This window comes from Strongylocentrotus purpuratus, unplaced genomic scaffold (assembly GCF_000002235.5).
Source record: "Strongylocentrotus purpuratus isolate Spur 01 unplaced genomic scaffold, Spur_5.0 spur5_scaffold_1, whole genome shotgun sequence".
NCBI lineage: Eukaryota > Metazoa > Echinodermata > Echinoidea > Camarodonta > Strongylocentrotidae > Strongylocentrotus > Strongylocentrotus purpuratus.
The window spans coordinates 49,279,208-49,302,072 of record NW_022145594.1 but is presented as its reverse complement, the minus strand read 5'-3'; the positions used below and the strand labels follow the sequence as shown (position 1 = coordinate 49,302,072).

At 39.6% G+C, this 22,865-nt stretch overlaps 2 protein-coding genes across 2 annotated transcripts in view; both read right to left on the bottom strand.

Moving 5' to 3' along the window:
• The window catches only part of LOC100888582 (NACHT, LRR and PYD domains-containing protein 3), a 29,764-nt gene extending 9,786 nt beyond the window's left edge, over positions 1-19,978 (bottom strand). The window contains exons 1-2 of the mRNA XM_030978893.1: positions 19,843-19,978; positions 7,638-7,719 (exon numbers count right to left, since the gene is read on the bottom strand). Of these exons, the coding sequence (XP_030834753.1) occupies positions 7,638-7,702 (65 nt within the window). The 5' untranslated portion in view covers positions 7,703-7,719; positions 19,843-19,978. The remainder of the gene's footprint in view (positions 1-7,637; positions 7,720-19,842) is intronic.
• LOC115921191 lies at positions 1,748-3,410 on the bottom strand. Its single transcript, XM_030978417.1, has 3 exons — positions 3,186-3,410; positions 2,762-2,847; positions 1,748-2,213 (listed from the first exon to the last, which is right to left on the bottom strand). The coding sequence occupies exons 1-3, from the start codon at positions 3,374-3,376 to the stop codon at positions 2,155-2,157; spliced, it is 336 nt and encodes a 111-aa protein (XP_030834277.1). The 5' UTR covers positions 3,377-3,410; the 3' UTR covers positions 1,748-2,154.
• Positions 19,979-22,865: the final 2,887 nt, after the last annotated feature.

Genomic DNA, 22,865 nt, shown 5'->3' with positions numbered 1-22,865 from the left:
AGCGCCGTGGGGGGATTTGTAGATCGGACAATCATCAATGACATGATCCATAGTTTGGATCTCTCCACAGGCGCAGTTTGGTGATGATTCCCCCAGTCTTAAAAAAATAGGAAAAAAATAGGGGAAAAACAGGGAAAAAATAGTCCCGAAAATATATTTTTTTTCTATTTTTTCCCTATTTTTTTAAAAGGAAAAAATAGGGAAAAAATAGTTTTGGAAATAGGAAAAAAATAGGTTTGAAACAATTTTTTCTATTTTTTTCCTTTTTTTTTTCCTATTTTTCAGACGTGAAAATAGGAAATAAATAGGAAAAAATAGTGTAGAAAAAAGTGAAGAAAATAGTAAAAAAATAGTGATAACTAGGTGCTTAGTGAACAGTGAAAAATAGTGAGGAAATAGGAAAAAAATAGTGAGAAAATAGGAAAAAAAATAGTAAGAAAATAGTAAGAAAATAGGGAAAAATAGTAAGAAAATAGGAAAAAAATAGTAAGAAAATAGGAAAAAAATAGTAAGAAAAAAGTAAGAAAATAGTAAGAAAATAGGAAAAAATAGTAAGGAAATAGGAAAAAAATAGTAAGAAAATAGGAAAAAAATAGTAAGAAAATAGGGGAAAATAGTAAGAAGATAGGAAAAAAATAGTGAGGAAATAAGGGGGGGGGGGGGGGATCACTCATCCTTTACTTTCATGGATTTCTCAAGCACTACCATCTCACACATCCAGTCAATGACTCTGTACATTCAACTAAATCATACAGTGCAAACTTGATATAAAGAGATCAGTTATACCTGAAATGACAAGGTAATTTACCAGCTTTTGGGGGTTAAGATTTCTTGGTTGCACATGACCTCATTGTCAAAAGTTTCCACTGTAGAATAGTCACCCTACTCCTACAGCTCTTTTCTCTGCATCAATGCACCTACTCAGTTTGCCAAATTCACTTCATCCTTTCAGTCCAATCCATTCAGTAGAACATTTAAAATAGTCAATGGGTATATGGAAAATGTTATACAGTCCACTCCTATTATAACAAACATGGATACACCAAGATTTTATTATCAGGCAATTCTCATCAATCCCAATTTTAAACAAACCAATGTGTTCAGTAACTTGAGTATAACATGAATTCATTTTAACAAGGAAATTGGCTTGGTCCCGAGCACCTCGTTATAATGGCAGTGGACTGTAACAAACAAAAAGAATAAAAGGGAATGTGTCAAATAAAATACATGTACTTTATTTTCGAGAGGTAAACACAATGACATGAGTTTAGTATAGTATGTCTGTTCATATAAGCAAATAAATAAAAGAACTTAACTGATATTTACAATCTTTGGTTAAGTACTGTAGTGTACATGTTGTAGTAATAGAGTTATTCATGGTTTGCTATGATTATACTCTAAAAAAAAAAGAAGACAAAGGCGACTGCGTCTCCTATATGCCTCCGCCTTAAAACAAATATCATCCACCTAGAATGTAGCTTTCTTTTTTTGTTCAAATAAAGTATTCAGGTGAGTTTCAGGACTATTACTGAGCCGATGCGGATATGCCAGGCGATCACAAGCTCTCTCCCTCACTAGTAACCAAATAAAGCAGTATTCTGGACATGAGAGTGTTGTTTTCTGTCTCTTTTATTACAATTTAATATTACAAAGTGCTCTTAATAATGTAATAACATTTTAAAACGTCAAGAAAATCATGACAAATAATAATTTTTTCTCGTTTTTTACAAAGATAACAAAATAAAATAAATCATAAAACAGATTTTTTAACAATGCATGCATGCTTTATAGTACAGTTGACATGTTACATAATTTTCTCAATCTCAATTGAACTGTCAAAATCTTAATACAATCATCATAATCTAGAAACACTTACTACAAAATCAATGACATGTCATGTCATTGAGATATATATAAACAAGAAAATGACAGACTTACATGCTACTATTTTCAAATAGTATACCATCATTACCATGTATCATAAGTAATGGTCTTATGGTCCTTTATCTTCACAATATGCAGGCACTCATTGTGTACACACACATGTTGTACTTGCCTATGAATCTCAATGATTAGACATAAGAATTACATAATAAAATGGAAACAAATACTAATGTAAAGGATACAGATGTTGGTCTTGCTGTTCACAGGCATCTAATCAAATGGTGGTTGTACGTTACATGTACATTGTAGCTTGATTAGTTTCAATGGACCTGTAAAGATATAAATGAAATGTGAGTTAGGGGTTAGAATAATCATGCATTGGTACATTTATGAACATGCAATTAATACTTAGTACAAGTATTTATGTATTTCATAATGAAAAATTCAAAGGCACAGAACATGTGTGTACAAAAGTATGATAGCAAAAAAGATGCCAGGCTGACGACGAACGGATGGTGAAACAACGGAGTCATCAAAGAGCTGTCAAGGTGCATGAAATGTAAACCACTCAGGTAGGCAATTAATTAGAGTTATTTTATTCTTAGATATATCGGGTGAACATACATAAAATAAAACATAAAACACAGAAAAGAAAATAGTAAAGAAACAATTTTTTGAAGAAAAAAATTAAAAGGAAAGAGAAAAATAATGTAGATCTAGGTAGAACTTGTGCCACCTGCAAATTATTGTTCTAGCATAATGATGAGGTAAACTACTCTAATATTTTGATGTCAGATCTTAACTAACAAACATGAAATAAATATACCCAAACAAATTATCAACAATAGATTTAGATTTCTACTTAGTAAGGACATACCTCGCAGACGTGCAGACACACTCTCGGACTTGGAAGACTTGCTCTTCTTCTTGCGTGGTGCTTTAGCAGGTTGTGTTTTCTGATTCCTAGAAAAATAATTTGAGATACAATTTAGCCTAAAACCACATCAAAACATTATATCATGCAAGGCAATATAATTGACAGACGTAGTAATGGTAAAAAATCTGAAATTTCCTCGTGAATTTATTGTAATCACGTTTGTTTACATTCACTCATTCACTAACAGACACTACGTACTGCACTTGGGGATTCACTACACTTCACTCAGCAGTACATGGGAATATTGATACGTAAAATAACATTCTATAAGCCTACTATGTCTATGAAGTAGCATTATATTCAACAACAGACACAATAAAAATATATATATCATAATATAAGTAAGTTTCAGAAATAAACGTACCTTTTCAGCTGTTTTCTGGGGCCAGTTCCGCTCGTCGATGATCCGTCATTCGACAACAAACTCGTTTCTCTACGAGTGGGACTAGTAATATTTTGAAAATTTGTCGGGCTCATTTTCTTGGGAAGAATAACTAAAATGGGATAAGGAGGTATCGGAGTATGAGGAGTCACTATCTCTTGATGAAATTTCATCGCTAGAATAATTGCTAGAAGACATTTTGGTATGATTTGGAGACGTTTGATGAACGAAAATCAGTAAAAGTCCGATGCGCACAGCTGTGCCAGTGGGGACAAAAAAATAACGGGTAATTTTCAAATAACGCTACGGGTACTTGCGTACTGTCCTCTACGTTGAAACTTTACTCACACATAGAACGGGAATATCTCGATCGAATGCTTTTTTTTCTTTTAATAAAGGAGAATTTTTGTTGTTGAAATTTCTATGTGTACATTTTCTTTTTACACATGGTTTATGTATGGTTATCTTTGAGTGCACTAGTCACTACTATATTTTTGTAAATAAAATCAAGAATATTAATAAAGGAACAAAATTGAAATTTCGTACATTTTCTTTTTACACATTGTTTATTTATGGTTATCTTTGAGCTCATTGCACTATTCAATATGTGACCCCACAGCTAAAAACCACCAATAAGTCGCAAAATGAACAACAGAGATAATGGCAGGAGAAGCGGGCTTTTTTAATAGGATGACAGTCATAAACAATGAAATATGCAAGTTTAGAAAATAGACAAAACATAGTTTACAAATTTGTATCATGTCATAAAAAATGTAAGTGCAAAAAATAGGAAGAAAATAGTACTCGCAAATAGGTAAAAAGAAGTCTGAAAAAGATAAAGGTGAAAAAATAGGGAAAAAATAGTCTGAAAAAGATTAAGGTGAAAAAATAGGGAAAAAATAGTCTGAAAAAGATTAAGATGAAAAAATAGGGAAAAAATAGTCCTATTTTTTCCATATTTTTTTGGAGAAAATAGGTAAAAAATAGTCTGGAAAAAGATGAAGGTGAAAAAATAGTTTGGTACTCGAAAATAGGAAAAAATATAACTATTTTTTTCCTATTTAAAAAAAAAAATAGGAATAAAATAGTCCACAAAAGTTGAAGGTGAAAAAAAATAGTTTGTGCTTGAAAATAGGAAAAAAATAGGACTATTTTTTTCCTGTTTTCTTATAGGAAATAGGAAAAAATAGTCTGAAAAAAAATATAGTTGAAACAAAATAGGGAAAAAATAGTTTGTACTTAAAAATAGGAAAAAAATAGCCCTATTTTTTCCCTATTTTCTTTAAGGAAATAGGAAAAAAATAGTCTGACAAAAAATAAAAGTTAAAAAAATAGGGAAAAAATAGTTTTTACTTAAAAATAGAAAAAAAATAGCCCTATTTTTTTCCTATTTTCTTGAAGGAAATAGAAAAAAAATAGTCTGAATTTCCAGAAAATAGGGAAAAAATAGGGAAAAAATAGGGAAAAAATATATTTTCGCAACACAAAAAACTAATTTTATGTAGGAAATATTGTGTGCGGCCAACTCCAGTTCTGATACGGTTTAGGTTGACCCAGGCTTTTCTTGGGAGGTCGCTGCCACTTGGTTTTGCACAGGGCTTTGGGATGAACTCCTTCAGGTTGGTAGTGGACGAATTCCACTGGTCTGACCAGCGTTTTGTTATCCAAGTGGCTAAGGTGGAGGGGGGGGGGGGGGGTTCTCAGGCCGCAGCTCAGCAGCCTGTGTTGCAAAGTGTCTTCTAGGGAGACGCTGTCCTTCAAAGGCAGAGGGGGCAGGAACAAGGCATTTATCTCTGTCATGCTCTTGGGCAAGCTTAGCATACTGCGCATCTCGTCTGAGCTGAGCTGGTGGTATGCCAGATAATATTGGCAGGTTGCTGACTGGTGTTGCAGTGAGTGTTCCGCTGATTAGTCTCATAGCATCATTGAGGACAACATCAACCTTGTGTACATGGGTGCTGTGGCTCCATGCAGGTGCAGCATACTCGGCAGTGGAGAAGGCAAGAGCTAGAGTGGAGGTGCGAAGGGTGGTGAAATTAGCTCCCCATCCGGTCCCTGCAAGCTTCTTTAGGAGAGACACTCTGGCTTGGGTCTTTTGAGCTGTGGCTTTGGCATGCTCGTGGAAGGTGAGGCTTCGGTCAAGAGTGACACCTCAGTACTTCGGTGTTGAGACGAAGTTCAGCCTAGACCCATCTAGTGAGATATTCAGCTCTCGGTTGGCGCATCGGTTAGCCAGGTGGAAGACGGAGGATACAGTCTTTGGTATGCTTATCTTGAGATGCCATCTGTTGAAGAACTCGGCTAGCATTTTCAGGTCCTTCTCCAGTGATGTTTCGATTGCTTCGAAGGAGGGGTTGTTGAACCCCAGTGCGGTGTCGTCTGCGTAGGAATACTGCATGCATTCCCCCTTGGGCATATCAGAGACATAGATGTTGAAAAGTATCGGAGCGAGGACAGAGCCTTGCGGCACACCATCGCGGAGTTTCCTCTTCCTACTGCATTCGCCGTTTGATGTTTCGAGGACAAATGACCGGTCTTGTACAAGCAGCATGATGAATTTCACGATTCTTACATCTGGAATGGTCTGCACGGTCTTGAGGTATAGGCCACGGTGCCATACTGTGTCAAATGCCGCAGTAAGGTCAACAAGAACTGCACCAAACTTCTGCTTCTTCTGGAAGGCCGTCTCTATGTCGTTTACAAGCCTGACTACTTGGTCGGTGGTTGATTTACCTTTCCTGAAACCTGCCTGTGTAGTAGGTAGCTTCTCTTCGACAGTGTCAACGATTCTGGCAAGTAGCAGCCTTTCAAGTAGCTTGTAGATGTGTGATAGCAGACTGATTGGACGGTAGCTCTTGGGTTCGACTGCAGGCTTCTTGGGCTTCAGAATGGCAATAACTTTAGCGGTCTTCCATTTTGATGGAATAGTGGATGTTATCATGCAGGTAGAGAGAAAGGCTTGTAGCCAGGAAGTAGCTTTGTGACTCATGTTCTTGAGGAACTCTGTGTGAATGTGTGGATGTTAACGTACAAACATAGTATAACATCAATTAATGGAAAGTATGTACATGTTCATGCATCTTTTTCTAGTGGTATAGTGTGTTGAAGGAAAATTTGAATATTGTTTTAATAATCATGCATGTTCGTTATTAAAGTGATATTGAAAAAAAGTAATTGCACGTTTACATACTAAAGCTTTGACAAAAATTGAAAGGAGGAAAAAGTTATGTAGAGAAGTCGTGGATGAGTGGATACGTCGCCAGACTGTCGATCACAAGTGTTACGATAGGTTACAAGGTCCGCGGTTCGAGTTCCGCCATGGCACTAATGTCCTTTGGCAAGACACTGATCTACATTTGCCACTCTCTACCTAGGTGTTAAATCGGTACCGGTATGAATAAAATGCCTTAAAATGCTGTGAGCGTCGAAATCGGCAGCCTATCATAGCCGGGTAATGTTGGAGCGCCTTGAGGACCTTGCAAGGTCAATATGTGGGCTATATACATGTAAGAATCCAATATTATTATTATTATTATTAATATTTTACCTTTCAAAAATGTTCAATTGTAGGGCCTATATAATTGTTCCTGTTTTGAGTGTTCCATTAAAGGGGTTGGTGTATCTTGGAGGGTTGTTTGTCATTTAAATTATTCCCTATAATTTCCCTAAAATAGTAGTGCACACACAATGAATGTTATATTCATACTAAAAAAGTGGCGTGATAAAATAATTAAAAACCACTTACAATGTACGTTTGGTATCTTCCAAAATTATTTCACAACAACATCATAAACATTAAGTTAAACATTATTTTAAACCATGTTTGCTGCATTCAGCACAAGAAAATTTGGTTTACTAACATTTTCACGTCTACTTTTAACCAAACTTGCACTTCAACGCAATGCTTGTTTGTTCTGCAACACAACCAAAACGCCGACTTTATACAGTGTCTGCCCATTGCAAGCTCAGTACTTGCATTTTATTCAACCGAGTTGCCGTGTTAATTGCCACACATGCAACAATTTCAGATTTGTACAATTCAAATATTCAGAATCTCCTGGAGAAAGATGAGCTAAAAATTATAAGTGTTAAAGTAGGGGAGAACACCTGTACATGTAAGTGCGCCGAGTAATGACATCGGCTTGGATGAGTCAATCTCAACGCTACAGGATTCCTGTGGCCGTGGCAGAGTGGATGATGATGTGGTGCTGGTACCACCCATAGAGGCTCCAAGGCAGAATGCGCTGACCAATCTCATGACTCAAGCACGAGGTCTCGCATTGCCGCAGACAAAAAAAAAATCTGCCCACCCGCCCCTACTCCAGAAAAGCAATCTAGGACAACCAAAGAACTTTTTTTTTTTGGGGGGGGGGGGCCTTAATAAACACAGTGCACAGTGCACATATGCTAAAGTGCAGCTAAACATATCTGTACCTTTTACTTGGTGTGTCATCACTCGGGGGTTCAGTCATCTCTTCTGTTCGCGCCCTCTTTGCCATCGTGAATGGTATTCAGGCTGAGGAAAAATGTCAACATATAAATAGAGATACAAATATGAAAAATAATCACAAACATGGGGTACACCATATGGCGATTCACGGTTTGCCTGGGCCATAAACATTTACATGTATGTCCTAAAAATTCTTGACAAATTTCAATTTTCAGAGACTTTGTTAACTCTCACTGCGCTGGTCACTGTACGTGACAAACAGACGAGGTATTTGAAACACACATTGCTTCACCAACAAAAAATTGTATATAGTGATCAATTTATATCACTGCTTAGTGCATGATCGAGACAAGTACATGTATGCTAGATATTTTTGAGAAAGTTGCAAATTGTGTACAAGATCTTGAACAATGGTAAACGAATGAGAAAAAATTCTTGTTTGGGTTACAAGAGGTCACTGGTTCCAGTCACTCCTAACATTAGGGACTTTTAGATACGCACAAAGACAATAGGTCTATGCTACGATCGACGTCCTGTTAATGCACTGCCGTGAATGGACGTCACACGTATCAGTCCACGCAAATCTAAAAGTCTCTATTCTGAACAATCACAAACGAGGGCCAGAAACTATACCTGCATAGAGTGGTGAAGTGTGACGTCATCAAAAATCTATTTTTAGAATTTCTCAAATTTTTCTTCATTTTTTATTTTGGCTGAGATATGACCATCTGAATAAATATATGTCCTATGGGAACTCAGTGCTATAGTGCTCTGGTTCATAACATAAGAAACCAGAGCAATACAACACTAAAATCCCATAGGACATATATTTATTCAGATGGTCATGTCTCAGCCAATACTTAACATATATTCAATTGGTTTTCGACAATTGAACATTATGTTTGATGCTCTTTGGAAAATGAGAGCAATTTTTTGTTGTTTTTGGTCCAGTTTTTGAGGAAAAAATTCGCAACGACTCAACCAGCCAGTGAATAAGCAGGGGAGGGGGGGGGGGGGGGGGGGGGGGGAGAGCACATATCGTTGGTGGGGTGACAAAACCTCGTATCTCAAAAATCATGAATTTTCAGGAGAGCGAAAAAACTTTCCTGTCTCAACAAATTTAGTGCTGTGACACCGTCCTTTCTTTTTAAAACTGGAATATTTATACAATTTTTAATGTCATTGTTGAAATACAGTAAAATAATTGTTTTTATATTTGAAAGTGGTTACAAGGTTTTTGCGTTTATCTACATTGAGATACAAGTTTTTAGTTTGTATTCAAATTGAGATACGAGTTCTTACTTTCAAATCTGAATGAGTTACGAGGATTTGATTGAATAAGTTACGAGGATTTGATTGAATAAGTTACGAGGATTTGAATACACTAACTTCGGTACTGATAGGCCGTGTGTGAGTTACGAGGAAAAGGAATTACGTATCTTATGTTACGAGGTTTTGTCAGTGCAGCTTCAAAGGGGGTTAAAGTTACAAAGTTTAGTTTAAGGGTGTTTGTGTGGAATTCGTGAAAAGACCGAGAAGGATTTATCAGGTGGTGTCGTAGGCCATTAGGTACAAAATTATGCAAAAAAATCAAAATCTCAAAAAATTGAGATACGAGGTTTTGTCACCCCACTAACGATATTCTTTTTTGTGTGTCCAGGGAATTGGCAAATTATGCGATCGATATTTCGTTCAGTAGGGGGGGGGGGGCGCTACGGTCACTTTATGCATATTTATGTACGCATGACTGTGCCTAACTGTCGGGTTGCATACGATAGTATATGGTACGGTTTGGCAGGAGGTTATTTCATAAACCGGGAGATTCTAGGCCTACATCTTTGGCGTGAGATAGCGGGAGGAAGGCGTGGTGGCGGGAGAATGAGCGTGGTGGCGTGAGACTCCCTTCAAATGCGGGAGGGTCGACAGCCCTGCTATTGGCCTCCGGCCTCCCTAATATTTTAATAGAAGGTTGACAAATGTTAGTTATATTCAGGTACGTACGCAGTGGGGGGGGGGGGGGTTGGGCGTTAAACCCCCTCCCCCCTCAAATTTTTGTTATGTGTGTGTTTGGGAGGAATCCCCCCCCCCTCATTTTTTTCATTAAAAAAAAAAGAAAAAAGAAAAGAAATTAATGCTGAAGGGTGACAAAGAAAGTGACCTAACCCCACTCTCCCGCCTTTTCACCGGCTGGCTGAGTCATTGCAAAAAATTTCCTCAGAAAATGGACAACAACAAAAAACAAAAATGTGCTCTTACCCCCCATATCTTACCCCTTGCATATCAGTCGTTTATTTATTGATATAAAAATAATATCCATTTTTTTTTTGTATGGAATTTAATTTTGAAATGTGAACTGGTATTGCATAGCCTAACTGTTCTTAGATTACAAATAAAAGTTGATTGCCATTTTAATTAATCAGACACACGTCTATGTACTCATTAATTCTTGCTGGAAATCTGAAGGGGTGCACATGTATGCTTTTTTCATGTGTTTTTTTACATTTTGCCAAAACAGATTGAAATTATCTTTTAATATCTATACCATCTGAAAAATGTATTCACCAGCATATGCTATATTGGTTGCTATCACATCCACACACATTATTTCATTGTGTTTCTTTTTATTTACTGATTTAATTCTTAGAAACGCCTGATCTGCAAGACTACGTAAAAGAGAGTTTCATTTTTGAATATTTCAATTTATCAAATGACATTTCTATTCCTTTAACATTTTGACGACTGATGTGAAAGACTAGTCAACGCACCCTTGCGAAAAAAGAACCCCACTTATCCCCAAAGGGTGTGTTAAGACGGTATTCTGTTCTCAACGCACCACACCGCGCCGCACCACAACGCACCCTTTCGATGTAAGCCCACCCCCCTCCCCCCTCCCTCCCTGGCTGAGTCGTTGCGAAATTTTTGGTGCGATTTTAAAATTTTAAAATCCCCCCTTCAAAAAAATTGTGCGTAGGAAAGGAAAAAAAGAAAGAAAGAAAATTGACACGAAACAGGTAAGAAACATAACAACTTTTAAATCATGATCATTATTTGAACAATTGATGAAGATTTAGTTGATTTTTGGTATGGCTATCTCCACGCTTGAGTTACGGGTCAAAAATGGATACAAAAGTACACTAGATCCCAAGATCTTGAACAATGGTAAAACGAATGAGGACAGATTCTTGTTTGGGGTTCGAGAGGTCACTGGTTCCAATCACTCCTATCATTCTGAACACTCACAAACAAAGGCCAGAAACTATACCTGCATGACGTACCATGCTGGGTGTTCAGAAAGATTTCCTTTTGCAACAGCCACGTACGTACTCTAGCCAACATTCTCTCTTCTCTCCTTCTATACCTCCTTCAATCTATTTATATTATACTCTTTTTACTCTGAAAGTCTCATGTACTTTTTAGAGAAATTGTAATGTGTTAAAATTAACATTATAAATAGGCCTATAGGCCCTACTAATTATTACCGGTAGGCCTAATACTAGTTATCAGAAGCAGGGCTGTCAACCCTCCCTCATTTGGAGGGAGTGTCACGCCACCACGGTCATTCTCCCGCTGCCCCAAAAGCTCGTAGCAGGAGACTCCCACCATGATTTCCTCCTGCTCGCCCGCCGATGTAGAATCTCCCGGTTTATGAAAAAACCTCCCGCCAAAACGTACCGTATACCCCTCTCCTCCCCCCCCCCCACCCTTCCCCGGCTGGCTAAGTCGTTGCGAAATTTTTCCTCAAAAACTGGCCAAAAAAAATGTGCTCTCCCTCCAAACTTTAATACCAGATGGTAAATTTCTGTGCCTAAACTTAAGCCGTCGGTCCTATGATTGCTTACTAACAAGCACAGTCAGGTGAAATAACCACCACTAAACTCAACTAGATCTAGGTCTATATTGGTTTTGTAAACCACGCGTTCGTCTGCATGCACAAGCTTGTGTGTAGACGTCTGTAGCGACAAATGTTACAGTGCATTCATTTATAATTCACTGGTATACATATTGTGTTTTTAATCCAAAATGGCCGCTTTAGAAGTCATTGAGAGTTCGAGGATTTGGTATTACGCCATGTCCTCAGAACTGGTTTTAACTCGATTTATTATATAACGATGTTTATTCATTAGTATTTTGATCACATGACCAATTAACATAGATGTACGCGTATTTATTCATAAGTATTTAGATCACGTGCCTTATTAACATACATGTGCGCTTGTTTTGAACCAATCGCGCTGTAGTTGATTGGCGCTCTTCTGATTTTCCTGTGCGGGAATCAGTGAGCTGTTTTAATATTGGTATACACACATGCTGTTATTGTGTTGATATTTGTACCTAGAAAATTGTATCCAACGAGGATTGAACTGCTACGTCCCCGGACCATTCCCGGTGGACGTGCTCACCTATTTACATCTTGTACGTTTTGCAAGATATATTTTGACTCTCTCGATGTTCAACATTGACGACACTTTAATTCACCAGCAGTGAGAATAGAACATTTAATATGATCTAACGTTTTTCTCACCTGCATTATTGTTTGACAACCTTTTATCATCGACTTCATATATATAATTGTCTCGACATTTGATTCTTCGACCTGCATCGCAAGTCACTGAAGTTGATCTATTGACATTGACTGCATCATCATTGTATTCATCTGTTAACTGATTCATCATCGTTGTCTTCATCACCGTTGTCTTCATCATCGCTGTCTTCACCAGCGTCGTCTTCATCGTCGACTTCATCATCGCTGTCTTCACCAGCGTCGTCTTCATCATTGTTGTCATCATCATTGTCTTCAACATCGTCTTCATCATCGTGGTATTCACCTAGCTTCGATCATCGTCTGCATATCCTACGCGATCGACAACCAGCTCGTCGACCACTGTTTTCGACTAGCTAGTTTCTACATCTACCTAGAACTTGAAGAAGATCTAGGCCTACTTTGAATTCAACTCCAATGACTCACGTAACGTTAATTATATTGTGATTTATGCTTTGCATTGTTTATCATTGTGAGGCCTTATTTTGACTGACTGAGTGCCTGTTGTTGAGTGCGTACGCTTACTAACACATATTTTACATGTTTATAATTGCACTAGTTCTAGGCCTATGCCTGGTCTACTGATCTAGATCTGCTATAGTCTAGATCCACCGATATATTGTTGTATTCTCGTGTTGTGCATTCCGTACACATACACAAGTAGAGATTTGTTTAGCGGTTTCTTGAACCACAATATTTCGTGCCTATGTAAGTAAATCTAAACGCTGTCTAGCTTAGATTTGAGTAGTATTTTCTTGACTGTTATTATTCATGCAGTGGGAATGATATTTAACTGACTTGTTTTAGTACTGTTTTAAGTTGTACTGAACAGCTAGACTCCTGATATTTCGAGACTTGTATTCAGCGGTAATCATTAATACCATAGTGACTAAGTTGAGTCTCCTTTACATTAATGTGCTGTTGGAAGTTATCTATGTTTGATTATTAATAGTAACTACCAAGGGCCTAGTGATAGTTTAATTGTCTGTCACTGTTGAGATAGACAGAAGAGGTTTCTGATAATTCTGTAATCATTGTATCTTATGTGAAATTATAGAATATAGAACCAGTTTTTAACCATAATCAATTTGTCTGGATGTGATCATTTATTAAGTGTTTTCTTGTCTGGAGGGATACTGCTTTTTAGTAGTTTAATTAAAAAAGGGAATTATGTGGGATTACTAGTTAACACGCAACATAGTCCATACCCCATGTAGTTTTCCAAATTGGTGACCCCGACGTGATCCCCCTGAGATAAGAAACATTTAGTTAGATTACCTTTGCTTATTAATATATTTTTTTTTTTACCATTAGATAATCACATTTCTTACTGATACACTTAATTCATTGAATTTAGTTGTGCGAACAGTGGGCGTGGCGCGGCGTCATGACTGAACCAAATACTCTTCAGCACCAAGTTGCTGCGCTCACGGAATTGGTCAAGGAATTGACTGCCACTATCAGTTGCATGCGGAGCCGAAGCCGCAGCATGAGCAGCAACCGGAAGCGCGACTCATCCGGCTATAAATCAGCGAGCACTTCTGAAGTTTGCTGGTATCATGAGAAGTGGGGTGACAAGGCTCACCAGTGCCGCCCGCCATGCACATATAGCAAGCCGGCGGAAAACAACTAGGCCAGGAGGTGGGCGCGACACCCCTCACTGGCCCTCTTCGTGACGGTCGCTTGTTCTATGTCACAGATAGAGATTCTGGGACACGATTTTTGGTTGACACGGGTGCCGCGGTAAGCGTAATTCCTGCCAACACCGCTGATAAGAGGCACCTTATGCCACTCGTTTTGCAGGCTGCAAACAAGACGCGCATATGCACATATGGGCAGCGTGAGCTCACAGTGTGTATTGGGTTGCGGCGTTCGTTTAAGTGGTCATTCATATTGGCCGATGTTTCGCAGCCTATCCTCGGCGCAGATTTTTTTGAGGCATTACGGCTTACTGGTGGATTTGCGCACAAACCGACTTTGGGATGCCACCACTAGTCTGTCCGTACATGGCATCGCCTCCGACTTACCGTCGCTGAATCTCACAATAGTGCAAGTAGACTCCGATTCAGTCTACAAACGCTTACTTGCCGAGTTCACGGAAGTAACTCGGCCCATGTTTAAGAACTGTCCGTTGAAACATGACGTCACACATAGAATACTCACAACCGGCCCACCAGTTTCGGCACGACCTCGACGCTTAGCGCCGGACAAACACAAGATCGCTAAAGACGAGTTTGGCCGGTTACTCGATTTGGGCATTGTCGAGCCCTCAGACAGTTCATGGGCGTCGCCGCTCCACATGGTGCCAAAGAAGTCAGGCGGTTGGCGACCATGTGGCGATTACCGCGCTCTTAATCGCGTGACCGTCCCGGATCGCTATCCCATTCCGCACCTTCACGACTTTGCCGCACAGTTGCGAGACAAGTGCGTATTTTCCAAAGTTGACTTAGTGCGCGCATATCATCAGATCCCCGTACACCCTGATGATGTGAAGAAGACCGCGCTGACAACCCCTTTTGGGTTATTCCATTTCCGACGCATGCCATTCGGACTACGCAACGCGGCGCAAACCTTTCAAAGGTTTATTGATAGGGTCGTACGTGACCTGCCATTTGTATTCGTGTATCTTGATGATATTCTTGTTGCCAGCGAGAATCCCGAACAGCACGAGACTCATTTGCGCCAGCTGTTCACAAGCCTCCGTGATTATGGAGTAGTAGTGCATCCTGACAAATGCCAGTTTGGAGTCGAAGCACTAGACTTTCTAGGGCACCATGTGACTGCCCAGGGCGTCTCCCCGATGGATGACAAGGTCGCGGTAATTCGCAAATTTCCGCGCCCTACCTCGCTACGCCAGCTGCGCCGGTTCTTAGGCATGGTTAATTTTTACCGCCGATTTATGCCTAAGTGCGCATCCTCGCTGGCCGCCTTGACTGATTTGCTGCGCAAGCAACCTAAGCGCTCTCGAAAGGCGTTAGATTGGTCCCCTGTGTGCGACTCTGCTTTCGCGGCTGTCAAAGAGGACCTCGCGAACGTCACGATGCTTACATACCCGTCTGTTGAGCTACCTACAAGCCTCGCGGTAGACGCTTCCGATCTCGCCGTAGGTGGTGTGTTACAGCAACTCCATGAAGGGGAGTGGCGACCGCTTGCGTTCTTTTCTCGCCGCCTCAAGCCTCCCGAGACTAGGTATAGTACCTTTGGTCGAGAGCTGCTAGCCATTTACCTCGGAATACGCCATTTCCGATACTTCTTAGAGGGGCGTGATTTTTTTGTTTTTACAGACCACAAGCCTCTTACCTTCGCACTCAAGACATCGCCCGATCGACATTCCCCTAGGGAAGCGCGGCAACTCGATTACGTGTCACAGTTTACCTCCGACATACGCCATATTCGAGGCATTGATAATCAGGTAGCTGATGCACTTTCTCGCACCGAGATTGACTCAGTGCAATTACCGAACTCGATTAACCTGCGTGTAGTCGCGACCGACCAAGTCGATGACGTTGAGCTCGCTGCTCTGCGCTCAGACACGTCAACCTCGCTCAAATTTGAGAAGGTCCTTCTTCCGGAAGGGGACGCGCACATTTGGTGCGACATGTCCACAGGGCATCCGCGGCCGTATGTATCGGTAGCGCACCGTCGATCGTTGTTTGACAATCTGCACAATCTCGCGCATCCGGGCTTTAAAGCTTCGCAAAAGCTTATAGCGGCCCGTTTTGTGTGGCGGGGTATGAACAAGGACATTTGTACATGGGCGCGTACTTGCATCCCATGTCAGCGCGCAAAGATCCAACGTCATACGCACTCACCGCTTGGCACTTTTGCCAACCCCGATGCCCGTTTTGCACACGTTCATATTGATCTTGTTGGGCCACTACCGCCCTCGAAAGGGCACATTTATCTGCTGACTTGTATCGACAGGTTCACCCGTTGGCCCGAAGCGATCCCGATAGCGGATGCCACTGCCGAGACAGTAGCCATAGCTCTAGTGGAGAACTGGGTAGCTCGCTTTGGAGCTCCAGCCACGATTACGCATGATCGAGGTCGTCAGTTTCAATCTGCGCTTTTCACTGCATTAGCTAATTTGCTAGGTTGTCGGACCATAGCCACCACGGCCTACCACCCGCAGGCCAACGGTATGGTGGAACGGTTCCATCGGCAACTTAAAGCCTCTCTCAAATCTCAACCCGAGCCGAACCGTTGGCAAGAATACCTTCCTTTGGTCATGTTGGGAGCTTCCGCTGCCGAACTAGTCTACGGGACGGCGTTGCGTCTTCCAGGCCAGCTGATAGTGCCTACGCGACACGATACTGTTGACCCCGCGGACTACGTCCAACGCTTGAAGGACCATATGTCTGTTTTAGCGCCTACAGCGACACGTAGGTCACCACAGACCAGTTTTGTACATAGGTCTCTCGATACTTGTACGCATATTTTCTTGCGTATCGATGCTGTCCGTAAGCCATTACAGCCTCCGTATTTGGGTCCGTTCAAGGTTCTCAAACGAAACCCGAAGTTTTTCGTTATTGAGCAAAAGGGCAAGCATGTTTCTGTAAGCATTGATCGACTGAAACCCGCATTTTTGGAAAGCGTTTCGGCTAGGACTACCGCGGCTGACGTGCCTCTAGAGGGAGAACCTACCGTCTCCTCCCCTCTGCGCACAGCACTTCGCGCAACCTCTGCGCCTGCTCCTGCACCTGCTCCTACGCCTGCTCCTGCTCTGGTGAAATCGCAACCTGCTGCGCGTGTCACACGTTCAGGCCGCCACGTCCACTGGCCGCAAAGGTACGTTCAGGTTCACTACATTGAACGTGTCGCATAAATAGTGGTTATTTTCATGTATATTAATGTATTTTGTACATATGTTTCCTTTATATTTTTAATTGTGTATTTTCGCCCCTCGGAGCTTACGCAAGCTCGGGTCTAGTAGGGGGGTTAATGTAGCGACAAATGTTACAGTGCATTCATTTATAATTCACTGGTATACATATTGTGTTTTTAATCCAAAATGGCCGCTTTAGAAGTCATTGAGAGTTCGAGGATTTGGTATTACGCCATGTCCTCAGAACTGGTTTTAACTCGATTTATTATATAACGATGTTTATTCATTAGTATTTTGATCACATGACCAATTAACATAGATGTACGCGTATTTATTCATAAGTATTTAGATCACGTGCCTTATTAACATACATGTGCGCTTGTTTTGAACCAATCGCGCTGTAGTTGATTGGCGCTCTTCTGATTTTCCTGTGCGGGAATCAGTGAGCTGTTTTAATATTGGTATACACACATGCTGTTATTGTGTTGATATTTGTACCTAGAAAATTGTATCCAACGAGGATTGAACTGCTACGTCCCCGGACCATTCCCGGTGGACGTGCTCACCTATTTACATCTTGTACGTTTTGCAAGATATATTTTGACTCTCTCGATGTTCAACATTGACGACACTTTAATTCACCAGCAGTGAGAATAGAACATTTAATATGATCTAACGTTTTTCTCACCTGCATTATTGTTTGACAACCTTTTATCATCGACTTCATATATATAATTGTCTCGACATTTGATTCTTCGACCTGCATCGCAAGTCACTGAAGTTGATCTATTGACATTGACTGCATCATCATTGTATTCATCTGTTAACTGATTCATCATCGTTGTCTTCATCACCGTTGTCTTCATCATCGCTGTCTTCACCAGCGTCGTCTTCATCGTCGACTTCATCATCGCTGTCTTCACCAGCGTCGTCTTCATCATTGTTGTCATCATCATTGTCTTCAACATCGTCTTCATCATCGTGGTATTCACCTAGCTTCGATCATCGTCTGCATATCCTACGCGATCGACAACCAGCTCGTCGACCACTGTTTTCGACTAGCTAGTTTCTACATCTACCTAGAACTTGAAGAAGATCTAGGCCTACTTTGAATTCAACTCCAATGACTCACGTAACGTTAATTATATTGTGATTTATGCTTTGCATTGTTTATCATTGTGAGGCCTTATTTTGACTGACTGAGTGCCTGTTGTTGAGTGCGTACGCTTACTAACACATATTTTACATGTTTATAATTGCACTAGTTCTAGGCCTATGCCTGGTCTACTGATCTAGATCTGCTATAGTCTAGATCCACCGATATATTGTTGTATTCTCGTGTTGTGCATTCCGTACACATACACAAGTAGAGATTTGTTTAGCGGTTTCTTGAACCACAATATTTCGTGCCTATGTAAGTAAATCTAAACGCTGTCTAGCTTAGATTTGAGTAGTATTTTCTTGACTGTTATTATTCATGCAGTGGGAATGATATTTAACTGACTTGTTTTAGTACTGTTTTAAGTTGTACTGAACAGCTAGACTCCTGATATTTCGAGACTTGTATTCAGCGGTAATCATTAATACCATAGTGACTAAGTTGAGTCTCCTTTACATTAATGTGCTGTTGGAAGTTATCTATGTTTGATTATTAATAGTAACTACCAAGGGCCTAGTGATAGTTTAATTGTCTGTCACTGTTGAGATAGACAGAAGAGGTTTCTGATAATTCTGTAATCATTGTATCTTATGTGAAATTATAGAATATAGAACCAGTTTTTAACCATAATCAATTTGTCTGGATGTGATCATTTATTAAGTGTTTTCTTGTCTGGAGGGATACTGCTTTTTAGTAGTTTAATTAAAAAAGGGAATTATGTGGGATTACTAGTTAACACGCAACATAGTCCATACCCCATGTAGTTTTCCAAACGTCTATGACTATGGCTGATTGGCGTGCTCACACTGACAAACTATTTTACGAAAATAAAATGCTGAAGGTAAAAGATATATATTTTCTATATCTGGGATATCTTATGTATCAGTTGGAGAAGGGTGAAGCTCCCATGTCAATAGCATCTATTTTTGTAAAGAATAACCAAATACACAAATACTCTACTAGGCAGGCTGCCTTATACCATGTATCATCAGCTAGAACTCAGCTTAGGATTAATACACTTGCACATACTGGACCAAAGTATTGGAACTCTTTAGACTGTTCTATTAGGCAGTCTGTAAGCTCTTCTGTCTTCAAACGTAAGCTGAAATTTCATCTACTGTACACCTACAGTGAATAGATCTGATTTTTATTAGTATTCAATATAGGTAACTGGAATAGCATTGTCCCCCCCCCCCCCCGTGTTGTACATTACCCTCCTTCCCCTATTTCTTTACTTTTTCATTATCTTTATTCTGTTTTCTTTTTTAGTCTACCATATTTTGTAAATTAGTGGTAGATCTGATATTTATTTATAGTCTGTATAGGTAACTAGATTAGTATTAGTCCCCCTCCCCCTGTAATATAACCTACTTTAAAAAAAAAATGTTGTTTCTGTAAAGGTGATCTGTGTTTTAACAAGCTGTGCTTTTTTAACAGACCACCTCTTTTTCCACATTTGTTAAAGTCTTTATAACTGTTTCATTGTTAATGTTTTTTTATGCTAGTTTACGATGAACTTGTTACTACTATTACTGAATGAAATGTTTTTTTATGCAAGTGGAAAGAAATAAACAAATCTTGAATCTTGAATCTATGTATGGGTGCAGGAGGAAGAAGGAAACAAATCAAATGCGTGTGAAATCAGGTATAGGTATATAGACTCACCTCTCTGGTGAAAAGCAGCGCTACTAGCTGTGCGGATCGAATCGGAGCAATAGTGGTTTCCTGTACTTTTCACGCAAGTGTCATTTCTGTCTACAACTTGGCCCTATATAGCTGGGCAGCTTGAATGATGGAAATCAGTGCAGTGAGAATACGATTCGTAATGCCACGCACCGTGTACAATGACCTCTACCATACCATGACCGTGTAGTATTTCGTGCGGGCGCGCGCGCGCGCTCATTACCTCACGGGGAATCCCCTAAAATTTCTGCTCTTATGAGAGCACACAATCGCTATGTTTGCGTGCGGAGGCGGGGTAGGGGGGGGGGGGGGGTGGAGGTCAACCTAGCTGGAAAGGAAACAATTTTTTTCTCCAGTTAAATAATAGTTTGACTAAACAGAATTAGAGTATTAGGCAAATATGGTTTTATGTCATTTATAAAGTAAACAGTATTTATAGAAGTCCTGAAGATAAAGGATGTTTATTATTGTGCATATATTTAAAAATCTTCATTTGGATTTTATGCAGCTTGTGTGGGTGACAAAAGTTGGTCTGTAGAATTTGATTTAGCCTAGCTTGCATAAAAGTTAAAAGGCACTATTTATTGACTTGCTGAAAAGGTTAAGCTTTGCATCTCTGGCTTGGTATTTTGACTAAGAATTGAAAGAGAGTGATTATTCATTTGAAGAGTTCAACTCGGAAAGGCTTGCTGTAGTGCAGATGTGGATTACAGGAGTAAATTACAGATGGTTTATTTTGTATAAAGTGTGATCTCTAGATTAAAACCTGTGCCACTGTGGTTAAAACAATTCTTGGTTGCATAGTTTTAGAGCAAGTCAGATATTTAAGTTTAATTCATCAAACAGTGTTTAATTGAAAGAAGACATTTTATAAGACAGTTTTTTATAGGCGAGCAGAAATATGGAAATTATGTGCCTGTCAAAGTCAGTGGAAGGTCATACAATACATTTAAAGTGACAATCCAATACTGATGTTTTTAGCACGAATTTATGATATGCAAATATATGTGAATAATCATGCTTGTGTATGGAGACACGATAGAGATGTTAAACAGTTATTTTGGTTTATGCAAATTGGGAGTAATGTGTTTAAAGGAAAGTCAGGTCAGTTTGAGAAACTCTCAAAATATGAGTTAAAAGTTAAAAGACGAGTTCAAGATTGACAGTTTACAAAAGCAAAATGTGTTTAAATGAATCTTTATAGATACAGTTAGTTGGTTTATTCAGATATTTTATAATATATCATGTATTCTTGTGTATTGATGTACTAAATCTGTCATTGTTATTTTATCTGTTTTTATAGATCGGAAAATCTCCATTTCCAGCTGGACTCCCAAACTTTTATTTTTCCTTTTCTTCAACTATTCAGCTGTGATGTTCGTTTACACATTTGATATGTAGGCCTACATATCAAAATATGAAATCCTTCCTTGGAAGTATTTCATTTCATTCAAGTCTACACAGAAACTGGAAACCTAGGGGCGTTTCATGAAACAATTAGTCGGTGGTTTTCACCGACTAATATCATTTTTACCAACAATTCTATAGTCACTGACTATTTTCAAGGCCTCTGATTGGTCAAATTTAGTCAGCGCTGACAGTTATCGGCTGACAAATGTTGAAGAAACGCCCCCCCCCCCCCATTTGATTGCTTTATGATTTCATATTCCTTTCAGGGGCTACTTTACTTAATATGTGAAAGACATACCTTTGAGATCATGATTCAGAATTGAGACATAAATGAAATTATGTCAAGCGAGTGTACTCTTGTTGATTGTAATAATTAAATTATTGAACTTTTACATGTGTGTCTACTCTGTGTACAATTGAATTAAATTTGTGCAATGTGGAGTGTGATTGTGTAAACTGAACAAGAGTGTCTAGGTAGAGACCATTTCACAAATGTATTCAATCTATTCAGAATTGCATTTGAACGTCTCCAAATTCATACATTTAGGATTGATAGATATAGCAGCATCATCAACCTGTGATTCTACTCCTGGCTTTATAGATACAATACACTGTGAATGATTCAGTCTCTTATGAACATGTAGCATTGGGGGGGGGGGGGGGTGGAGGTGGGCAGTTTCCCTTCAATCAAATACATTTGTGAACTGGTCAATTCTATTCGATATACTAGTAGGCCAATTAGGAAATGGGGTTGGGCAGTAGGTGATATAAAGAAGATCAATTTAGCAATTAAGCTAGGGAGCAAGTACTGAGAGAGATAGAGAGAGAGAGAGAGAGAGAGAGAGAAAGAGGGGGTGAGAGAGAGAGGGGTAGAGATAGAGTTGGGGAGGGAGAGACAGGAAACAAAGAATGAGAGACTGAGGGAGATTGAGGTAGTTGATACGGACTGGGAGAAGGGGGAGGTCATGAGAAAGGGGATTAGATGATGATGTAGACAGTGACGGGATTAGAAGGAGATTGAGGGAGGCCGTGGAGAGCAGAAGGAGGAGGAACAAAAGAGTTTAAATTTAAGATTTGGAGTGAGGGTTACAGAATGGAAGAGGAGCTATGAAATAACAGAAGAAATGAAGGTCAGGAAAGCTGCTGCGATGGGAGGCCGTACAGGGGGTGGATATGTATTATTATATTCATATGAATATGAATATGAATATGTATATGTATAGTCATAACTCCACAATACTTGTTAATTGTATGAAACAGCAAATTGCCAAATATCATAAACCACTGGTGCTCTTAAATAATGAACATTACAAAGCCCCCCCCCCCCCCCCCCTCCTCATTCCCCGCTCTCCTTAGCATGCAATGTTGGCAGTTTTCTTCAAGACCCGACCTGGGTCGACGCCCCTTTCTTTGAAAATAAACTTTGTTTTTCATGCACACAATCAGCCTTTGCCTGTCCACATTTGTTCATATACAAGACTGATATGTATGCTATACATGTATTTGGGGTTGTTGTTATTATGTGAGGGAGTTTTGCAACCAATAAAGAAGACATAAATTTTGGAGTGCGGCTGAAAATATGATTTATAGAGCAC